Source organism: Lichenostomus cassidix, chromosome 2, assembly GCF_008360975.1.
Source record: "Lichenostomus cassidix isolate B80296 chromosome 2, HeHo_3.0, whole genome shotgun sequence".
Taxonomy (NCBI): domain Eukaryota; kingdom Metazoa; phylum Chordata; class Aves; order Passeriformes; family Meliphagidae; genus Lichenostomus; species Lichenostomus cassidix.
In genome coordinates, this window is record NC_139482.1 from 12,696,836 (window position 1) to 12,712,958 (window position 16,123).

At 40.9% G+C, this 16,123-nt stretch overlaps 1 protein-coding gene across 1 annotated transcript; it reads right to left on the reverse strand.

Annotated features, from left to right (window-relative positions):
• Positions 1-348: 348 nt before the first annotated feature.
• Positions 349-13,590, reverse strand: GJD4 (gap junction protein delta 4). The gene is made up of 3 exons (XM_085050339.1): positions 13,105-13,590; positions 7,961-8,096; positions 349-5,183 (listed from the first exon to the last, which is right to left on the reverse strand). The coding sequence occupies exons 2-3, from the start codon at positions 8,022-8,024 to the stop codon at positions 4,051-4,053; spliced, it is 1,197 nt and encodes a 398-aa protein (XP_084906465.1). The 5' UTR covers positions 8,025-8,096; positions 13,105-13,590; the 3' UTR covers positions 349-4,050.
• Between the last annotated feature and the right edge of the window lie 2,533 nt (positions 13,591-16,123).

Below are 16,123 nucleotides of genomic sequence, written 5' to 3' on the forward strand. Positions count from 1 at the left end.
GCTAACTTCAGATTTAATACTTATTTTGGGCTGAACTGAGATATTCATGGAGAACAACTGCTGCTGAAATTATGCATTCCCCAGACACCTGTCTAAAGTGTCTTTCAGAAGAGAAAAGAGAGTCATGGCTTTCTGTTATGCAGATGAGAGTAAATCAAAGTGACCCAACCTAGAGAGTGCAAAAAGAGGATAAAGTGATTATAACTGACTGAAACTTGACTTCTAAACTAATTTGACTTTTATTTGGTTATTTAAAATATATATTCCAAAACAAGACAAAAGAAATTGAAAAAAAATCCTTTAGAAAAAAAATTAAAGTCTATTTTAGTGAGGGGTAACAATTTTTTTTTTCTTTCAATCATGCTTACACTGCAGAAACTCCCAGTGATACTTGGTTTTGCTGCATACGAAACATGAAAATTCTCCAGAAGCCTACTAGATACTTATTTAGCAAGGGAAGTGCCATGATCCAGTTGAAGATACTAAGAAAACAACATTTCAAAGACATTTTATAATTTTTCAATAAAAATTTTATTTCTTATGTGAAAACTATTTAATCATAGATTTTCTGATCAGTTCCAAATCTTATTTCCAGGGATCTCCATTCCTTTCTGCATAGTCTCATGGTCAGTACCATAAGACTGGATGAGAAATCTAGATATTTTTTGTATTGTTCCATAAACCCACCTCAGGGTGCAAGAGACACCTGCACTTTGAGAACAAGACAAAGCTCCCTGAGGGCAGTTTTAGGAGCATTGTGCTTTCAGCCCATCTTTGAAATGCTTTTCTGAAGTAGATGGGTTAAGAATTTATTTAAGGACACATTGGTGAATGTAACAACCACCTTTTGTAACATTTTCCTGACTATTTAATAATTTCTGGAAGGACTTATGAAAACAGTTCACAAGTTTAAAAGGCTAAATTTTTGTTTAAACAACAGAAAATCTTCTTGCTTTCGTGCTTCACATCTATTTTTTGCTCACTCTAAGGCATCTAGACATGTCTACAGTATCTTCATATTCAGTGATACTGAATAAAAGGACAAAGTAGAGCGGATCCTCTTTGGTTTTCCAAATAGATTTTTTTTATGCTTTCTCCTCCCCTCCCATCACTTTTAATTTCTTTGAGCTCTGGGAGTTCACAATAGTTCAAACCCCCTTTGCACCTCTTCCCTTGGTCTCTCCTTGCTGGCAAATCCAGGCAGACTCTGTAATTAATAAATGTGACTTGGAGAAATAGTAGTAGAAGACTCTGAGCCATTCCCCTGGGAGCAGGTTTTGATGCCAGAGATTTCTGTTCACTCCCCAGGGAAAATCCCATACCAAATTTTTCTCTTGTAATATGCAGTTTTTATAAACACATTAAGTGTTTATTACACTGACTCTGAATTATGTGTCAATGGGTCCAGAAGTCCCAAAATCAGCCAAGTTTGCAGAGGAGCAACACAACCCAAAGGCCACAGTCTCACAAAAAGAATCTGCAGGCTGAGGAAGACATCCACCAATTTCACTTTCCATTTCAAACACAAACAGGATCTTTCTGATTTGAAATGAGGCTCTTCAATCATTAAAAAATGTCTAACCAGAGACAAAAAACCCCAAACTGTGTCCAGCCACAGTGCATTTATTATTTATCCTACACTATTTATATCTCACACTGTGGGATGTATGCAATAGGCTGAATCCACATTTGTTCCTTGCATTCCTTCTCACAGCTGAGAAGATGCAATGAATCATAAAAGCTTTCATTGTTGCAATGTTTTGTCATGGCATGTGTAATCAGCACAGACCCCATTAAAGAGGCTTTGGAGGACGAAAAGTTTAAATATTTAATGGTTTTCTGCCTATGATAAGTTTAATAATTAATGCTGCTCCTACCCTGGAAATGACAAATCACACAACAAGCATGCATGATAAAAGAAACAAACAGAGCTAATAGAGAGGAAAACCTTACTTAGAAAGTAGTAATTAAAAATGCCTCTAGCCTACCTCAGGATCCCAAAGTACTTTTCTCCTGACCCCAAGAGCAGTTCTGTCTATCTATTAAGCCACCTAATTTAGGGGGAATGCAGAAGATAAGGAATAATTGCTAGATTTTACCTTACACATGTGAGAAAGTATACACAGAGGTAATGAGCCTAACTGTCTTGAAGACTTCTGCACCCACAGGAGAGAAAAGGAAGAATGTGTAAGCTGTTGCTCCTTCATGTCCTACACACAGGAGCCATCCCTTGGGTTATTACAGAAGCTTGGCAGCCCAAGAGCAAGACTAGATCTGTGCCTGGTCTAAACAGCATCACAGCTACTCCAGCTCCAAGCAGTATCTACAAATATCAGCTCCTGACACCCTCTGAATAATCTGTTTTAAAAGACACTACCACCAGCACATTTCTCTGGGTACATGCTCCTCCACATCCACTCCCACTGATGATCTGCAGGTATGTGCAACCTTCAACCCCCACTGACTTGTAGCTAAAAGAAAATTCATCTCACACACTGCAGTGCTGGACCACGCTTATGCAAATACGACAAAATTAACACTGAAGGAAAACACAAAGCATGACTGTAATAAAACCTTCTGTGATTCATTCAGTTTAGATATGTTTTCAAATTATTAGCATTAGAAGTCTGTCAGACAAAGAGGGCGAGCACTTTGATACAGACATTGCCACTGTATCTTTCTTTCAGAGTAGAAACCATTTTCCCTAAACCCAGGTCTGAGATAATCATATTGTGGGAGAAATAGGTATATCTAGAAAGTGACTCATCTTACCTTTAGAGATCCTAAAACAGGTCAGGTGACTCATTCCCACCTCCTGAAACTGAGAGCCCAGCGTGACTATTTAAGCCTCAGAGGCAGCACCTGTAGATGTGTCAGTAGCACACCTGCAGCAGGGCACAGTCAGGGGAGCCAGGGCATGGGCACTGTCCCTGCCACATGTCCCTGCCACATGCTCAGTCCCTGGCAGGCTGCTGGAGCACTCCCTGACACCTTCTGGCTCACACCTCCTCGCTGTCTCCTGAGCAGTTCTCGAGCACAGGACCAAGCCCAACAGCTAATGTGGATGCAGTCACTCTGTTCTGGAGGCTACTGCAGTTCATAGAATGGTTTGGGTTGGAAGGGAAGGGAACTTAAAGGTCATTTAGTTCCAAACCCCCTGCCATAGGCAAAGACACTTTCCACTAAATCAGGTTGCTCAAAGCCCCAGCCTGGCCTTGGACACCTCCATGGATGAGACATCCACATCTTCTCTGGGCAGCCTCTTCCACTGCCTCACCACCCTCAAGGAAAGAATTTCTTCCTTGTATCTAACCTAAACCTACCCTACTTCAGTTTGGAGCCATTCCTCCTCATCCTATCCCTACATGCCCTTGTAAGAAGTCCCTTCCTGGCTTTTCTGTGGGCTCCTCCAGGTACTGGAAGGGGCTATAGTTGAATCTCTCAGACATGGTCAGACTGCAGGTGACATCAGTGTCAGAGAAAGCTACTCCCCTGACATTGCTAGGTGGGAGAGGTATTGCCTTCAAGCAATAAGATCCTGGGATTTTTGCACATTAACACTTTGCTACAAAGTGGGGTTTTTTTATTCACTGTCTAGTCTTCTTCTTGAATATCCTGTGGGCTTTGAGAATTTAGTACGAGGAGATAAATTAGGCTTCTGACAGTAGACAACATGCAACTGTGTTTAAAAATCATATCTTTTCTAAGCTCAGTCTTTTGCAATAAAAGTAGGTTAGAGTAAACAAGTGCTCACACATACTCCTGAAAAACCAGATCGGTCACATCAGCGACAGTCCACAGTTTTTAAGTCATCTTCACTCAGAAAAACATAAAGCTGTCACATTTTCTACAGAACGTGTCCCTTAATGTAACATCCTTCAAACAAAGTTTTTGCTTCATTTCTAATGGAGGTACACAGCATAGTAGTGTGTCTTCAGCATAACCACAGGTAAGGGATTCAGCTGAAACTCCCAGAAGCCTCTTCAGTGATGCAATGATTTGCCCTGTCAAGGTTAGACAGGGTTATAGAAGCCAGGTTCACGCTGGCTTCTATACCCATTCTGACTTTTTTGACCTCAGGCAACTAGTGCTGCTGTAATTTGATTGTGCATCAGGGCTTTTTATCTCAGCTGAAGGGTAGAATCCTAAAAGCTTGCTCTCAACCACAGAGGAAGAAACTCCATGGGGAGACTTGTTCTGAGGTCTCAAAGCCAGGGCAGTGTCTTTAATGAAGTCTTGCTGAGGTCTGGGTCTCACTTGCCTGCAGGTGTTTTCTTGGTGGTCAGTGGCACACAAGGGCTCTTCAGTGCTGCTGCTGGGGTTAGTGCTGGCACTTTGCTGAGGGACAACTTCAGGGTGAGGAACAGCCTCTTCTTCCTCTTCAGAGAGAAGGGAGCAGGAGCCATCACTGCTCTGACAGCTAACTGGGCCATCTTCATTGTGAGGGGGAGAAGAGCTGCTGTGGTGTGCTGGGGGAAGAGGCAAAATGCACTCTTTCTCTGTGCAGAGGTTTGCCAGCAGCTTGTTCTTTTGGTTTCTTGCTGTCATTCTCCGGAGAGCACAGACCAGATCAGCAAGGCTGAGCAGGAAGGACAGACTGCTGACCCCCCAGATGAAAATCATCATGATGGACTTCTCAGTGGGCCGGGAGATGTAACAGTCAACAGTGCTTGTGCAAGGGGAGTGGTAGCATGAAAAGCGGTCAGGAACAAAAAACCCAAAAAGAAAATATTGCACAGCTGCAAAGGCAGCCTCAAGCAGAGTCCTAATAAAAAGATGAATGGTATATGCCCCAGAAAAATTAAGGACACTTAGGTGGCCTGCACCACAATCTACTCTATTGACAACATCACTTCTACAGAGCTCCTTCACATCTTTGGGGCTTGATAAACCCTCTTTCCCTTTGCACCCATGCCCCAGACTGTGCATTCTCACAAGGTACTTGGCCACCTTGTGCAAAACATAGATGCTGAATGCAGCATAAGGCAGCAGGATGGACACAGTCTGAATGAGCCAGAACCTGAAGTGGGACACAGGAGAGAACAAGTCATAGCAAACGTTGGAGCATCCTGGCTGCAGGGTGTTGCAGACAAAGCGCTCCTGCTCGTCCTGGTACAGGGGGTAGCCTGCCAACACCACCACTGCCAGGCGCAGCAGAATTACTAACATCAGCCAGATCTTTCCTGCAAGAGAAGGAAAGGTAAGAAAGAGTCAGAGCCTGAGAGGGGAAGCAGGTAATGCAGTGATGCTCTTTATTTCTTCAAATGTCTTGTGTATAGTCTCCCCTCTTATGAGCTCTTCTTTGGCTTTTTTTTTCCACTGGGACTGAAAATCCAGTGAAAATGCATAGCTGACATATTCCATAATCTTCAACTACACTCAACAATGTAGGAATTTAACATACAATAAGTTATGCCAACTGAAACATAGTGAAAACACTGTGATAAAAAGAGATCAAAACTGAGTTAACAATCCCATTTCACATACAGTTTTTCTTTGTTGTTGGGTTCCTACCCCTGCACCTGAATTTTGTCCTTTTTCAATAGTATAGATCAGTTAACACAGTATGAGACTCATCTAGATAGAAAAGATTGCTCCATGACATAGTATTTGTTCTTGGTCTTGGCCATGGCATCGTGTGTAAAGTTTACTATGGCCAACAAAACCCCTCCATTGTGCCTAGAATGATATTTACTAGCAAGCTATTAATTAGTTATTATTTTCATTATTAGCAAATATATGCAAAATGTTCTACAAATGTACATTTGTTTGTGCACACGTGTACCCCAGACATTCTGTTACATCTTTGTTGGTCCATCTTGGCCATGATTTCCAACTTCTGTTCACCTCGGTGAGCAGCTTTTCTCCACTCAGACCTAAAGTTACCTTCTGTCACACCATTCTAGGATTCTGTGAAAATCTAAAACCTTTTCCTGGGCGGGATGGAAAGGCTGAGAGATATATCATTCTAGTGTCAAAAGTTAAAAATGCATTCTGTACAAGCACAGAGAAAAATTCAACATCTGAAGTTAAGTTTAGCATTTAAATTTTTCAAGTTTCCTTTTGAGTCCTGTCACTAATTCCCTATATAGTTTTGAAAAAGTAATTTAATTTAATAACCCCCTACAAGAAAAGAAGAAAAAAACCCATTTAAAAACAAAAAGAGAAAAAAACCAACATAAAATAATCATAAGATTAATTCTGTTTTAAAGAAACATTAAGATACCAATTGTAAACACAGGCAGACAAACAGCAAGGCTCAGGGACTAAAGAGAAGTATATTATACAGAGTTAATGGCTGAGAAATGTACCAGAAAGTTCAATTAACACTGAATGCACATCACATGCACATAAGGTTTTGTGAGCAATCTATTAAATAGCACCAATACACTCTATAAAGACTTTTAAAAAATCCAGACCACAAAGCACTTTTCTATAAAACATACAATTATTTATAGGTGTTGTCTTGGAGAATATCTTCTATATTTCCCATAAAGCTATTTCCCACTAGTAGGTGTGAATTTAAAATATTCAAGTATTTCCACAACATTGAGTGATATGGAAATATTTGAATTTTTTTGAACATTATTGCACTGAACATGCAGTTTAAGTGCCCCCTAAAAACCATTTGTGGCCAGTAGACTGATTATGGGCTAGAACAGTAAAACTGCACTCTGTAGCGGAAGAACAGCTGGAAAAAAGTGAAGAATATATAAGGTTTATGAGAGATCATCAAAGAAACTGCTGCTCGTAAAAATACATATTATCTAACCATAAATAAATGGAGGCCCATCCATGTTATCTTTAATCACCTGAGCTGTAAGTGGTGGTTTTGCTGTTTTTCCAGCTTCCTGCCTTTGCTGGCAGGCTCTGCTGTTACTCACTGTTTGACACAGTGTGGGTCAATAGAAAACACCAGCTCCACAGAATCTGTCATCTTTAGCAAGCCATGCTTCATCCTTAGGTACCATTTTTCCCTGAGAGGACCTCAAAGTGTTTGAGGCTCATTAGTTAATTAGGCTCAAACTACTACATGCTTTTTCACTATCAATTTTTAATCAGAACATGTACACTAGGGAGCGCTGCTTAAGAAAAATCAATGGCTCCTTAGGAAGTAGTTTAGTATGACACACATTTGAGAGATAACCCCTCCATGCATCCCTGTCCCTAAAGACCCAATCCTGATTAAACATACAAGAGCAAGCCTCTTCCCCAGGCCTGCTGGGGCTCAGCTGGATGCTCCCTGCACTGCACAGCAAAAACCACAGCAACTGCTGCAGGCAAAGGGTCTTTAAAGGGCCCTGCAAAGTTTTTCTCTGGCTCACACTTTGCTCAAAGTAGCCTGTGAAAGAAGAATAGCATCTTATTTAAATAACAGGGGTGAAAAAATGAACAGTCACCAGTTAGATGAGGAGAAAACAATGGTATTTTGCTTTGTTTTGCTTTCTTTAAATGCATACGATTTTTATTTGTTTATAAAAATAAAGAATGAAAATAAGTTATAATTAACCACAATGGTAGTAACCACAAACTTCTTCTTGTAAAAGAGTGCAGGTCTTCTGTCCTCTTCTTTAATTTTTTTAAATTTATCACTAAAGCTATTGCATATATTCTACCATTAACTTTATGTAGTATAAGTTCAGTGTTACTTCTGTGTGTTTTTACCATGATCCTTGCTTCTAGCTGAGAGGAAGCCTGATCATCAAGAAGACCCAAATTTGAAAACCTTGCTAGAATATTTTATGCAAAGTCCAGGAAAAATCTATCAGAGAGGGAGAAGTAATCTGTTTAACAAGAAAAGAAATATATTAACCTCTTCTATCAGGTATCAAGATAACAACTTACTGTTCAGATCACAGAACCATAGCCTGAAAATAAAGTTGAATATCAGTAGGACACTTGGGTGGCTTCAGGATATGAAGCAGCAAAAGAAAGAAGAGAGGTCTTTTAAAGTACTTACCAACAATAGTCACATTATAGTTGAGTGTGACAATCAAAAATCCCAGTGAGTCCCAGTGCTCCATGTTTAAACAGGCTCAAAACACTTCCAGCTCCCGATGTCCTAACAATTTTGTCATTTCCAAAGGAGATTAGACCTAGACAGGGAAGGAAGGAGGTAAAAAAAGGGAAGAAAAAACAAAAAAGAAAAGAATTTTTGCTAAGGGTCAAGGCTGGAAATCAGAAACTCAGCCACAACAATGTATCGATGAAGGATTATTTTGAAGATTTGAACAGGACTGTTAGTTTTGAGTGTTGGAATAAATCTTCAGGCTTTAATAATTTGTCTTGCAAAAGCTCTAGCTTGTCAGATCCAATTCCTCCTACCTCTGTGTGGATCCTCTGTCCAGGCAACTGCAAGAAGACAAACAACAAGAGGAGTGATCTCTGCCATTGTAGACTATTCTTACCCTCCGGGGCATACCAGCCTCCTGGCATTGCTGAGATACTTCAGTGGTGAAAGACAGGGAGAGAGCAAAAAATAGCAGAGACCAGGAAATAACAGAGACCTCTCTGTCTCCCCACAAGAATTGCAGATGAATAAGAGAAGGAGAGGGGATAGAAAAGGATGAGCATCCCTGCGTTTGAAAGGCAACTTCAGTTCAGGTCACTGGAAGCTATCCCATTGAAATTTCCCAAAACCACTTGGTTTCTAAATGAAAACCTCCCTGACAGAACACCATGGCCCTGTCAATCAAAACCACACCAAATTCTCCTCTGTGTGCTGAGCCAGCCAGCAGGCCAAGCCTCCCTGCAGGCAAGATGAAAAACAGGGGAAACTTTAAAAATAAGAATCCTAAGGGTGGGGCTGGTTTTCAAGATGCCACAAATCACTTACTTTTCATTTATATCAGTCCTTTCCGCTGAAACTGCATGGTACTTCACTCAAACTGCTTGGACATCACTCACAAGACCCTAGGTTTGATTGCCCAGCCTTCAGCAGCCCCTCAGGAGAGGTGGAGGGAGGTCCCCCTTGGAGCAGGATTCCCATGGGGTCAGTGCTCCTTGACTGCAAGGTGCAACTGCACAGCATGCCCTGGACATCATGGCATTGTGCTGTACTCCAGGAAAAACCATGGGTGAAAACAAGACTCTCAGCTTTTCATTTCTCACCTCACTTTTCACCCAAGTTACCCTGGGGTAAATAATCTACCACCATCTTCCACCCACTGTTCAACCAATTTGGGGATGTTACTCTGTGCTTTTTAACCTGTGCTGCGGCAGGGACAAACAATGTGAAAACAGTCAGGGCATAGTAACAGTGCCTAGAAAAATGGCTGAAGAAGAATCTCTGTGTGCTATAGCAAGGGGGAAAGTGATGTCCTGTGGGGTCAGGCACAGGCTGGGCACTGCAGCCCTGCTTGTGTGCTCCAACCCATGACTGCTCTGGGGGAGAAAGGTGAGCTCAGAGGGAGCTGTGTGGGGATCCTGCATGACTTAGGGGCACTGCAGCTGGGCTGGGCTTTATGTCTGAGCACATCTTATAAGGGTAAAAGGTATAACTAATTGTTTCACTAAGTAAAATATAACTGCACAAAGACTTTCTCCCCAGCTCTCTGCTCACATGCTTTGCAATGCCTTGGCAGAACATACTGAGTGTCCTCCCTGTAGTAAGCCCTGTCCTAAGGAAACCCTATAAGTGGGGTTTGAAAGGATAGCCCTTTAAAACTCTTTGTTATCTGCATAAAGTGATTTTTAATTGCACGAGTAAATACAGGAATTTTCTTGGTTTCAGAATTTATTTACGTAAAATATTTGCCAAACAGCCATCTCTTCTGTTACCAAGTTTTATTTATGTTGTGTGATAATGGTTTTAGCTTAATTTTCTACCCCACACACACACTTTTTTTTTAACCAGAGATATGTGTGTGTGAGAAGAATGGGAAGGAAGGAAAGCTGGAGAAAGGCAATAGAGAAAAGATGCAAATGGCCAAGATATAAATCACGCTGAGATATGAAGGTATTCCTGGTTAAACACCCATTGTCAAAAATAAAGTCAGGAATGCCAGGATGCTGGCAGGATATGAATGCTCAGCAGCTGCATCCACACAATAGACTATAAATTGTCCCTGTCAATATTGCCAGTTAAAACATCCTTGCTTGTCGTTGCTGTGAGACCTCTACCATTTGTGTAAGAGGGACAACAGCTAGGAATTTAAGCCTCCAGACTGCTGCCTGTGGAACTAAACCAGGCAACATCTGATCCCACGGCGTGGATATGCTGAGGTAGGATGGCTCATTTTCTTCTGAAAGAAAGCAGGCACCCTCCAGTGTCACTGTGCAGCTCATGTTAGGTCAGAAAGCCTGAATTATATTTTAGTTTTTTTCAGACAACTTTAGCTTTTTTTTTTATTTTAGCTTCCCTAGACAGTTCATATATGACTCGAATCCAACACTTCTTTCTGTGGTATGTCCTCTTCCCAAGCCTCTGTCCCCAGTCCAACTTTGGGCTCCAGTCTGTGGTGGTTGTTATAAAGTATTTGATCTCCACAGAACCATAGGCTTTAGTTTCCTCATCTCTTGGCCACAGTTCTCATCTGAAGATTTTCCACATCATAGCTGAAGATATTCACCATAAAATACCCCTGTTTATTATTTACCTTTAGCTGTTCCCTGTGTTCCCTGTTGGTCTGCAAAGACTGCAAGGAAACAGGGAGAGCACTGTTCCAGCCATGGGTGTAGCAGCAGCAGGACAGCAGTGCTCTGCAGTGCCACCATGGTTTGGCACCATGTCCCTCCCACATCACAGGATGGGCACAGGGGGCACAGCCCCATCACTCCACATGCCCTCCAGTTCCTCACAAACTCCTCCCAGCCTAGAAAGCTGTCAAATCTGTGAACTTGCACTGGATTCTAGTTAAAAAGAGAGGCAGACAGAAAAGCCTGACATGGTTTTGGGTAAAGTTAAACTTTGAAACCCAGCAGTACCTCATCACAGCTGATTTTAGGAAGGGCCATAAAAGCTACTGGAAAGCTTTCACAGACAAACAATGAAACCTAAGAAGACACAATTAAATCTATTTTAAAATTCACAACTGCTGTCCACATTTATAACCCCTTACCACAGATCTAAGGCTTGATCCTGCAAAAATTCACAGATGTGACTCCATCACTGTTGAGTGACCTACTGAAACATTTTGAACTACTGGAACTGCATGTCACATCCCTAGGCTTAGACCTGGGTTACTTTACACAAAGCAGAGACATTTCAGCTAGTACTTGGCTGAGAATGACACCCAGAGGAAAGGCAGAGTTAGCTTGAAGTCACTTCAAGATCAAATCAGTCACCTGAAAGGTGTCACAATCTACATCATGCATCCAAAAACTCCCAGAAAACAAAGGCATTCCTCTGGCATGGCAAATCCCAAACCCATGTGTCTCACCCAGTCAAGATCTACACTAATGACACCCAAGTGCAGTGAAGTGGGAGTTACTAAGGGAGACTGCACCCTACACAGCACCTGGCAATGAAACAACCTCCCCCTACCAATTTAATTAATGTTAAGGCAAAATGGATCAGCACAGCAACTTCCCTAATACAGCAAGGGATTAGGCATTTCAGTCCAGGTTCTTTGGCAGATCATTATTTAAGAAAGAAAAAACACAGATGCATATCTAATATTTTAAAGTCTAATTTTAAAATTGTACTTAAATTTTTTCTAGGTAGCAAGCATTATATATTAGTGACAAATCTTGCAGTAAGTCTAGCTCTTCTGAAGGTGGTTTGTAAATGGGAGGGTGGATCTATTTGGAAGGGACAGCACTCATTAAAAGGCAGTTTATCTTGATGGCCTTATTTTTTAAATTTGTGAAATACAGCAGAAGGGTGAGAGAAAGGAACAAGCTAGACATGAAGGACAATAGCAAAGAAGTAGGAAAAGCTGTCCAGAACTACTGCTCTTTTTAAGACACGTGTGGTACACACAGACACACACAGACACACACACACATGTAAACATGCCAATCCTCAGAGCACACAGAGCCACAGAGGCAGCACAGCATGGAAAGCCCTTTGCTCCATGCAGGCACACACAGCACTGCACACTCTGCATTCCCTGACACCTCTGTCCAGCTGCCACTCAGGTGTTGCTGCAGGGAAATGCATTTGACACCAGCCTGTCCCCAGAACAGCCACTGTAACTATTCAGACATGGAATAGGCAAGGCAATCACAGCTCCAGTTTTCGGGCTACAGAGCCTACACACACTCAGGCAGGGGAGCAGTGAAGGTTTTCCTTCATAAACTCTTCAGTGGGGAGCTTGAACAATGTGCTCCTACTCCCCACTGCTCAGCCTCTAACCTGCCAGTCCCCAGAGGTGGCAGAACTCGGGGCAAGGCAAGGAAACTTCCAACAAATGTGCCTTCCAATCCCAGAAGGAGCTGCATGCACACATGCTCAAACAGACATAAATGCCTGTGCATGTGTGTCTGGAACAGCCCAGAAGGGCATCCAGAAAAGTGAAGTTCAGTTCATTTTAAACTGCTTATATCAACTGGACTTGACCTTCCACACCAGCTCACTAAGCCTGGTGCCTCCATGCCTCACATGTGTTGTGTTGTCTCACTGTTCCTCTACTAATTTAGTAAATCTAAAAAAAGACTGTGTTTTACTGCATGCTTTTAAGGATTTAGACCATTTTCCTACATTGTCTCAAACAGAGCCCCTTTATTCTAAATATCTGAATATTCAGAAAGGTGGTATTTCTAAAGGAAACCTGCTTCTAAGAGGACTTTTTCTAAAGGAAAAAGCAGCTCTTCTTCAGACTTTGGTTCAGCCACCTCACAGCTGAAATCAAGAATTTTGAATATTTCAAGACAGATATGAAGGAAAATTAAGTAATGGGACGTATATTGTCATTCAGGAGCTAAGGGCCAATTTCTGCAAAAGTATTTAATTTACTAAGTAGTAAAAGTACAAAGGGAGTCCACTGGATTGTCAAAAGCCCATTATTAATATCTGCTTAACTCCCACTGAAATAGGTAGCTACATGAGCACATGACATTACTGAAATTTGCTCTGCTGTAACACAAAAAAATCTTGTATAAGAGAGATTCCAGCTCTCTTTAATTTTGCACTTAACATTTGACACCGAGTTTTACACTTACCTTTTTTCACAGTGCCAAACGCAAAACTGAAGGTTTGAAATGTTTGAGGATCCTGTATTTTTTGATGAAGCAGGTGGTTTTGTGTTTCATTAGTGCCCAACATGTGGCACTGAGGAGCTCTTCCCTCAAGCAGGTCCACACCCAGCAATGGTCAGGCAGGCATGGTGAACTGATACCATGGAAATTGTTTAAATAAGAAAAATGCATTAGATAATTGGGAAACAGGTTTCATAATAAACAGAAGATGGCAAGAATATCTTTGGCTCACCATACTTTACTACTTTGTTTCTTGGTATGAATATTGCTAGAGCTGTGGAGAGCAAACATCCCTATTTGCAACATGCACAACAAAAGGGGTTACTGTGCTGGTTCTGTATTTCAGTAAATAAATCTGTCATCTTAGATTTAACATACAGTCAGCCACTGTGATTTCAAAATAAGAGTTCTTTACACCTTCTTGTATTTCATGGCTGATCATTTTGAGAAACAAACCCTATACTGTTGTCTGTTACTGAACACTGACACTGCTTTTTCTTTCAGCATGGACAGATGCACTGTAACTACGTGGTCATTAAACCAAGCACTGGGGAAAAGGCTAAACTAACACAGAAATGAAAGAGGGAGGCTGAAAAGAGAAATGAGAATTTTCTCCCTCTAATTCACATACAGCTTAAACTTCAGGAGCTGCTGCAGGCAGCACCAACTGTGGGTTTCTTCTCACATGTGAAGAAATGTCATTTTCAAGTGAAATTCATTCCTATGCAGAAATCAAAAAGTACATTCTATTAAATCTCATATACATCTTGAAAATATGGCTTTAAATAAATAAAAGCTGTGTCCTGTGCATAATGAAGTCCTTATCCAGAAGATATTTCTGTCTAAAAACAATGTGTACTTCTATCATACTGTTTCATAATGAGATATTTTGATGTTCAGCTGTGTTTAATGAACAATGAAGGGAAAAATCTAATATTCCTCATAGCTGCTACACACAACTTACTAAAGAATTATTAGATTTCCTACACCGATATCAGGATGTACAACTTATGTATGTACATCTGGCCATTCAAAGCACAGCACACAATTGAGGTTTTGCATCTCATCTTTATGAGATGCACAGCACCTTATGATTTTATGGGGTTTGTTTTGACCTTAAACTGTGACCTGCTAATAGTCTGTTTATTTAAGTTTAGTGTGGCCTTGCAAAGATGCAATTTAAACAAAGTTCAGATAAGTCAACCTCCACAACATTAGGAAAAAATACCCAAAATTTTTATTTCAGGATTTGAATTTGCCCTGTGCCCCAAACCTTTGCTTTACAATACAGTTCTACCATGCCAGTTGCCTAGTTTCCATGGTTTCTGCTTTGTTTTCCTGCAAGAGCCATTTTTAATAAACATTGCTAATGAGCTCAACACATACTGGGCAGTACACAAGGAATTCCCTCGTTAAACTGCAGTAGTATTCATATTCTCTATTCTATCAAACAGGATTTTTTATTTTAAAGAGAAAAGCATCATAAAACTCAGCTCGATGTCTCAGTCCTTGGTAAAATTAGTAGGAGTTCAATACCCAGCTCTCATTCACTCCTTTGAAAATTTTTAGCACAACCTCAAAAGGGTAACATGGATCCTGAAGGATTTATTCCAATGTTTTAGAGAGCAAAGGAAAACAGACAAGAATTTTGCCTCAGCAAAACCTTTCAGATCACCTGGGTAAAGCAATTTTGCCACTCCAAGATATCAAACAGCTTCCACTGAAAGTTCTTTTAGTACCAGTAGCAGAAATGAAATTTTATTACTATGGCAAGGCATGAACAAAGCACACAAAGACAAAATAGGGCCATTAGCTCAATCTTTCTGCCTCCTCTGCATTATGACAGATACTTTGCAATTTCAATCTAATCTACAAAATTGCTACCAATTACTGTGTTCCTGACACTATTAAAATTATATTAGTTCTTTTAACTGGCCACAGATATTTATGGATATATTCCCTCGTGACCTGCATTGTGCCTCCTAACTGCTGTTACTATTCCAGTTTTTCCTCGTTTTCCCCCCTATTTGTTACATTTTGCTGCTTTCTCTTTTGGCTGCCTTCACTTCCCTTTAAAGGGAAAAAATATTCAAAAACTCTTAGGAAACACTTCAGAGAACAGTTGTTTAAGTACATTAACCCACACAATTTGCCAATGATGTTTTAATTTCTGGGGAATCAACACAAAAAATCACCAAAGAGAACCATGGTGCATGACATATGCATTCCTGCATAAACTGTATTCTTTTATGTACATGACAAAGGAAGTTATGCTATACTTATGTACATGTAAGATGACTGACCTTTCCTTCAATGGCCACATTCACTCATATGCAAAAATACAGACTTTAGAAGGCCTTATATTTTTGAAATTTACCATGACTGCTTCAGGACTTGCTTAAACAACATTTCCCTACAGTAATACTGTGGTTTCTCACATAGAGAGTCAGGAGGACAAAGTTTTTCCCTTCAATGTTACAGCTACTCATGTATTGACTGATGCTCCCTTTTGAGGTTTGTGGCAGAATCCCCCAGACCCATTTCTGATCTGCAGGAATTCCTGCCCCAGGTTGTGATGCTTAGATAGGCAACAGCAATTTTCAATTCAAGTAATGTGCCCCCCTACCATTCCTTCCTACCTTCAGCAATTAAATGATTCATGCCTCAGGTTTAGAGGTTTCAACTGTTCCAACGTGGATAAAGTAACCCAAAGTTCCTAACAGTGCTTCAGGTGAGCTTGGTGTTTCAGTGCAGCTCTGCCTCTGCTCTCAGGGCAGCTGTTGTTACACAAGTGTAAATGGTGAGACTTCCATCCTGCCTGGACACTGATTTAATGCACAAAGCCCACTAAATACACTGCTGAAGTATGTGCAGATAAATAAAACAAAGAAACCAGGCCAGGCTGGAAGGGAACCTGAGCAACCTGGTCTAGTGGAACATCAGTGGTCTAGTGGAAGGGAGTTGGAACCAGATGATCTTTAGG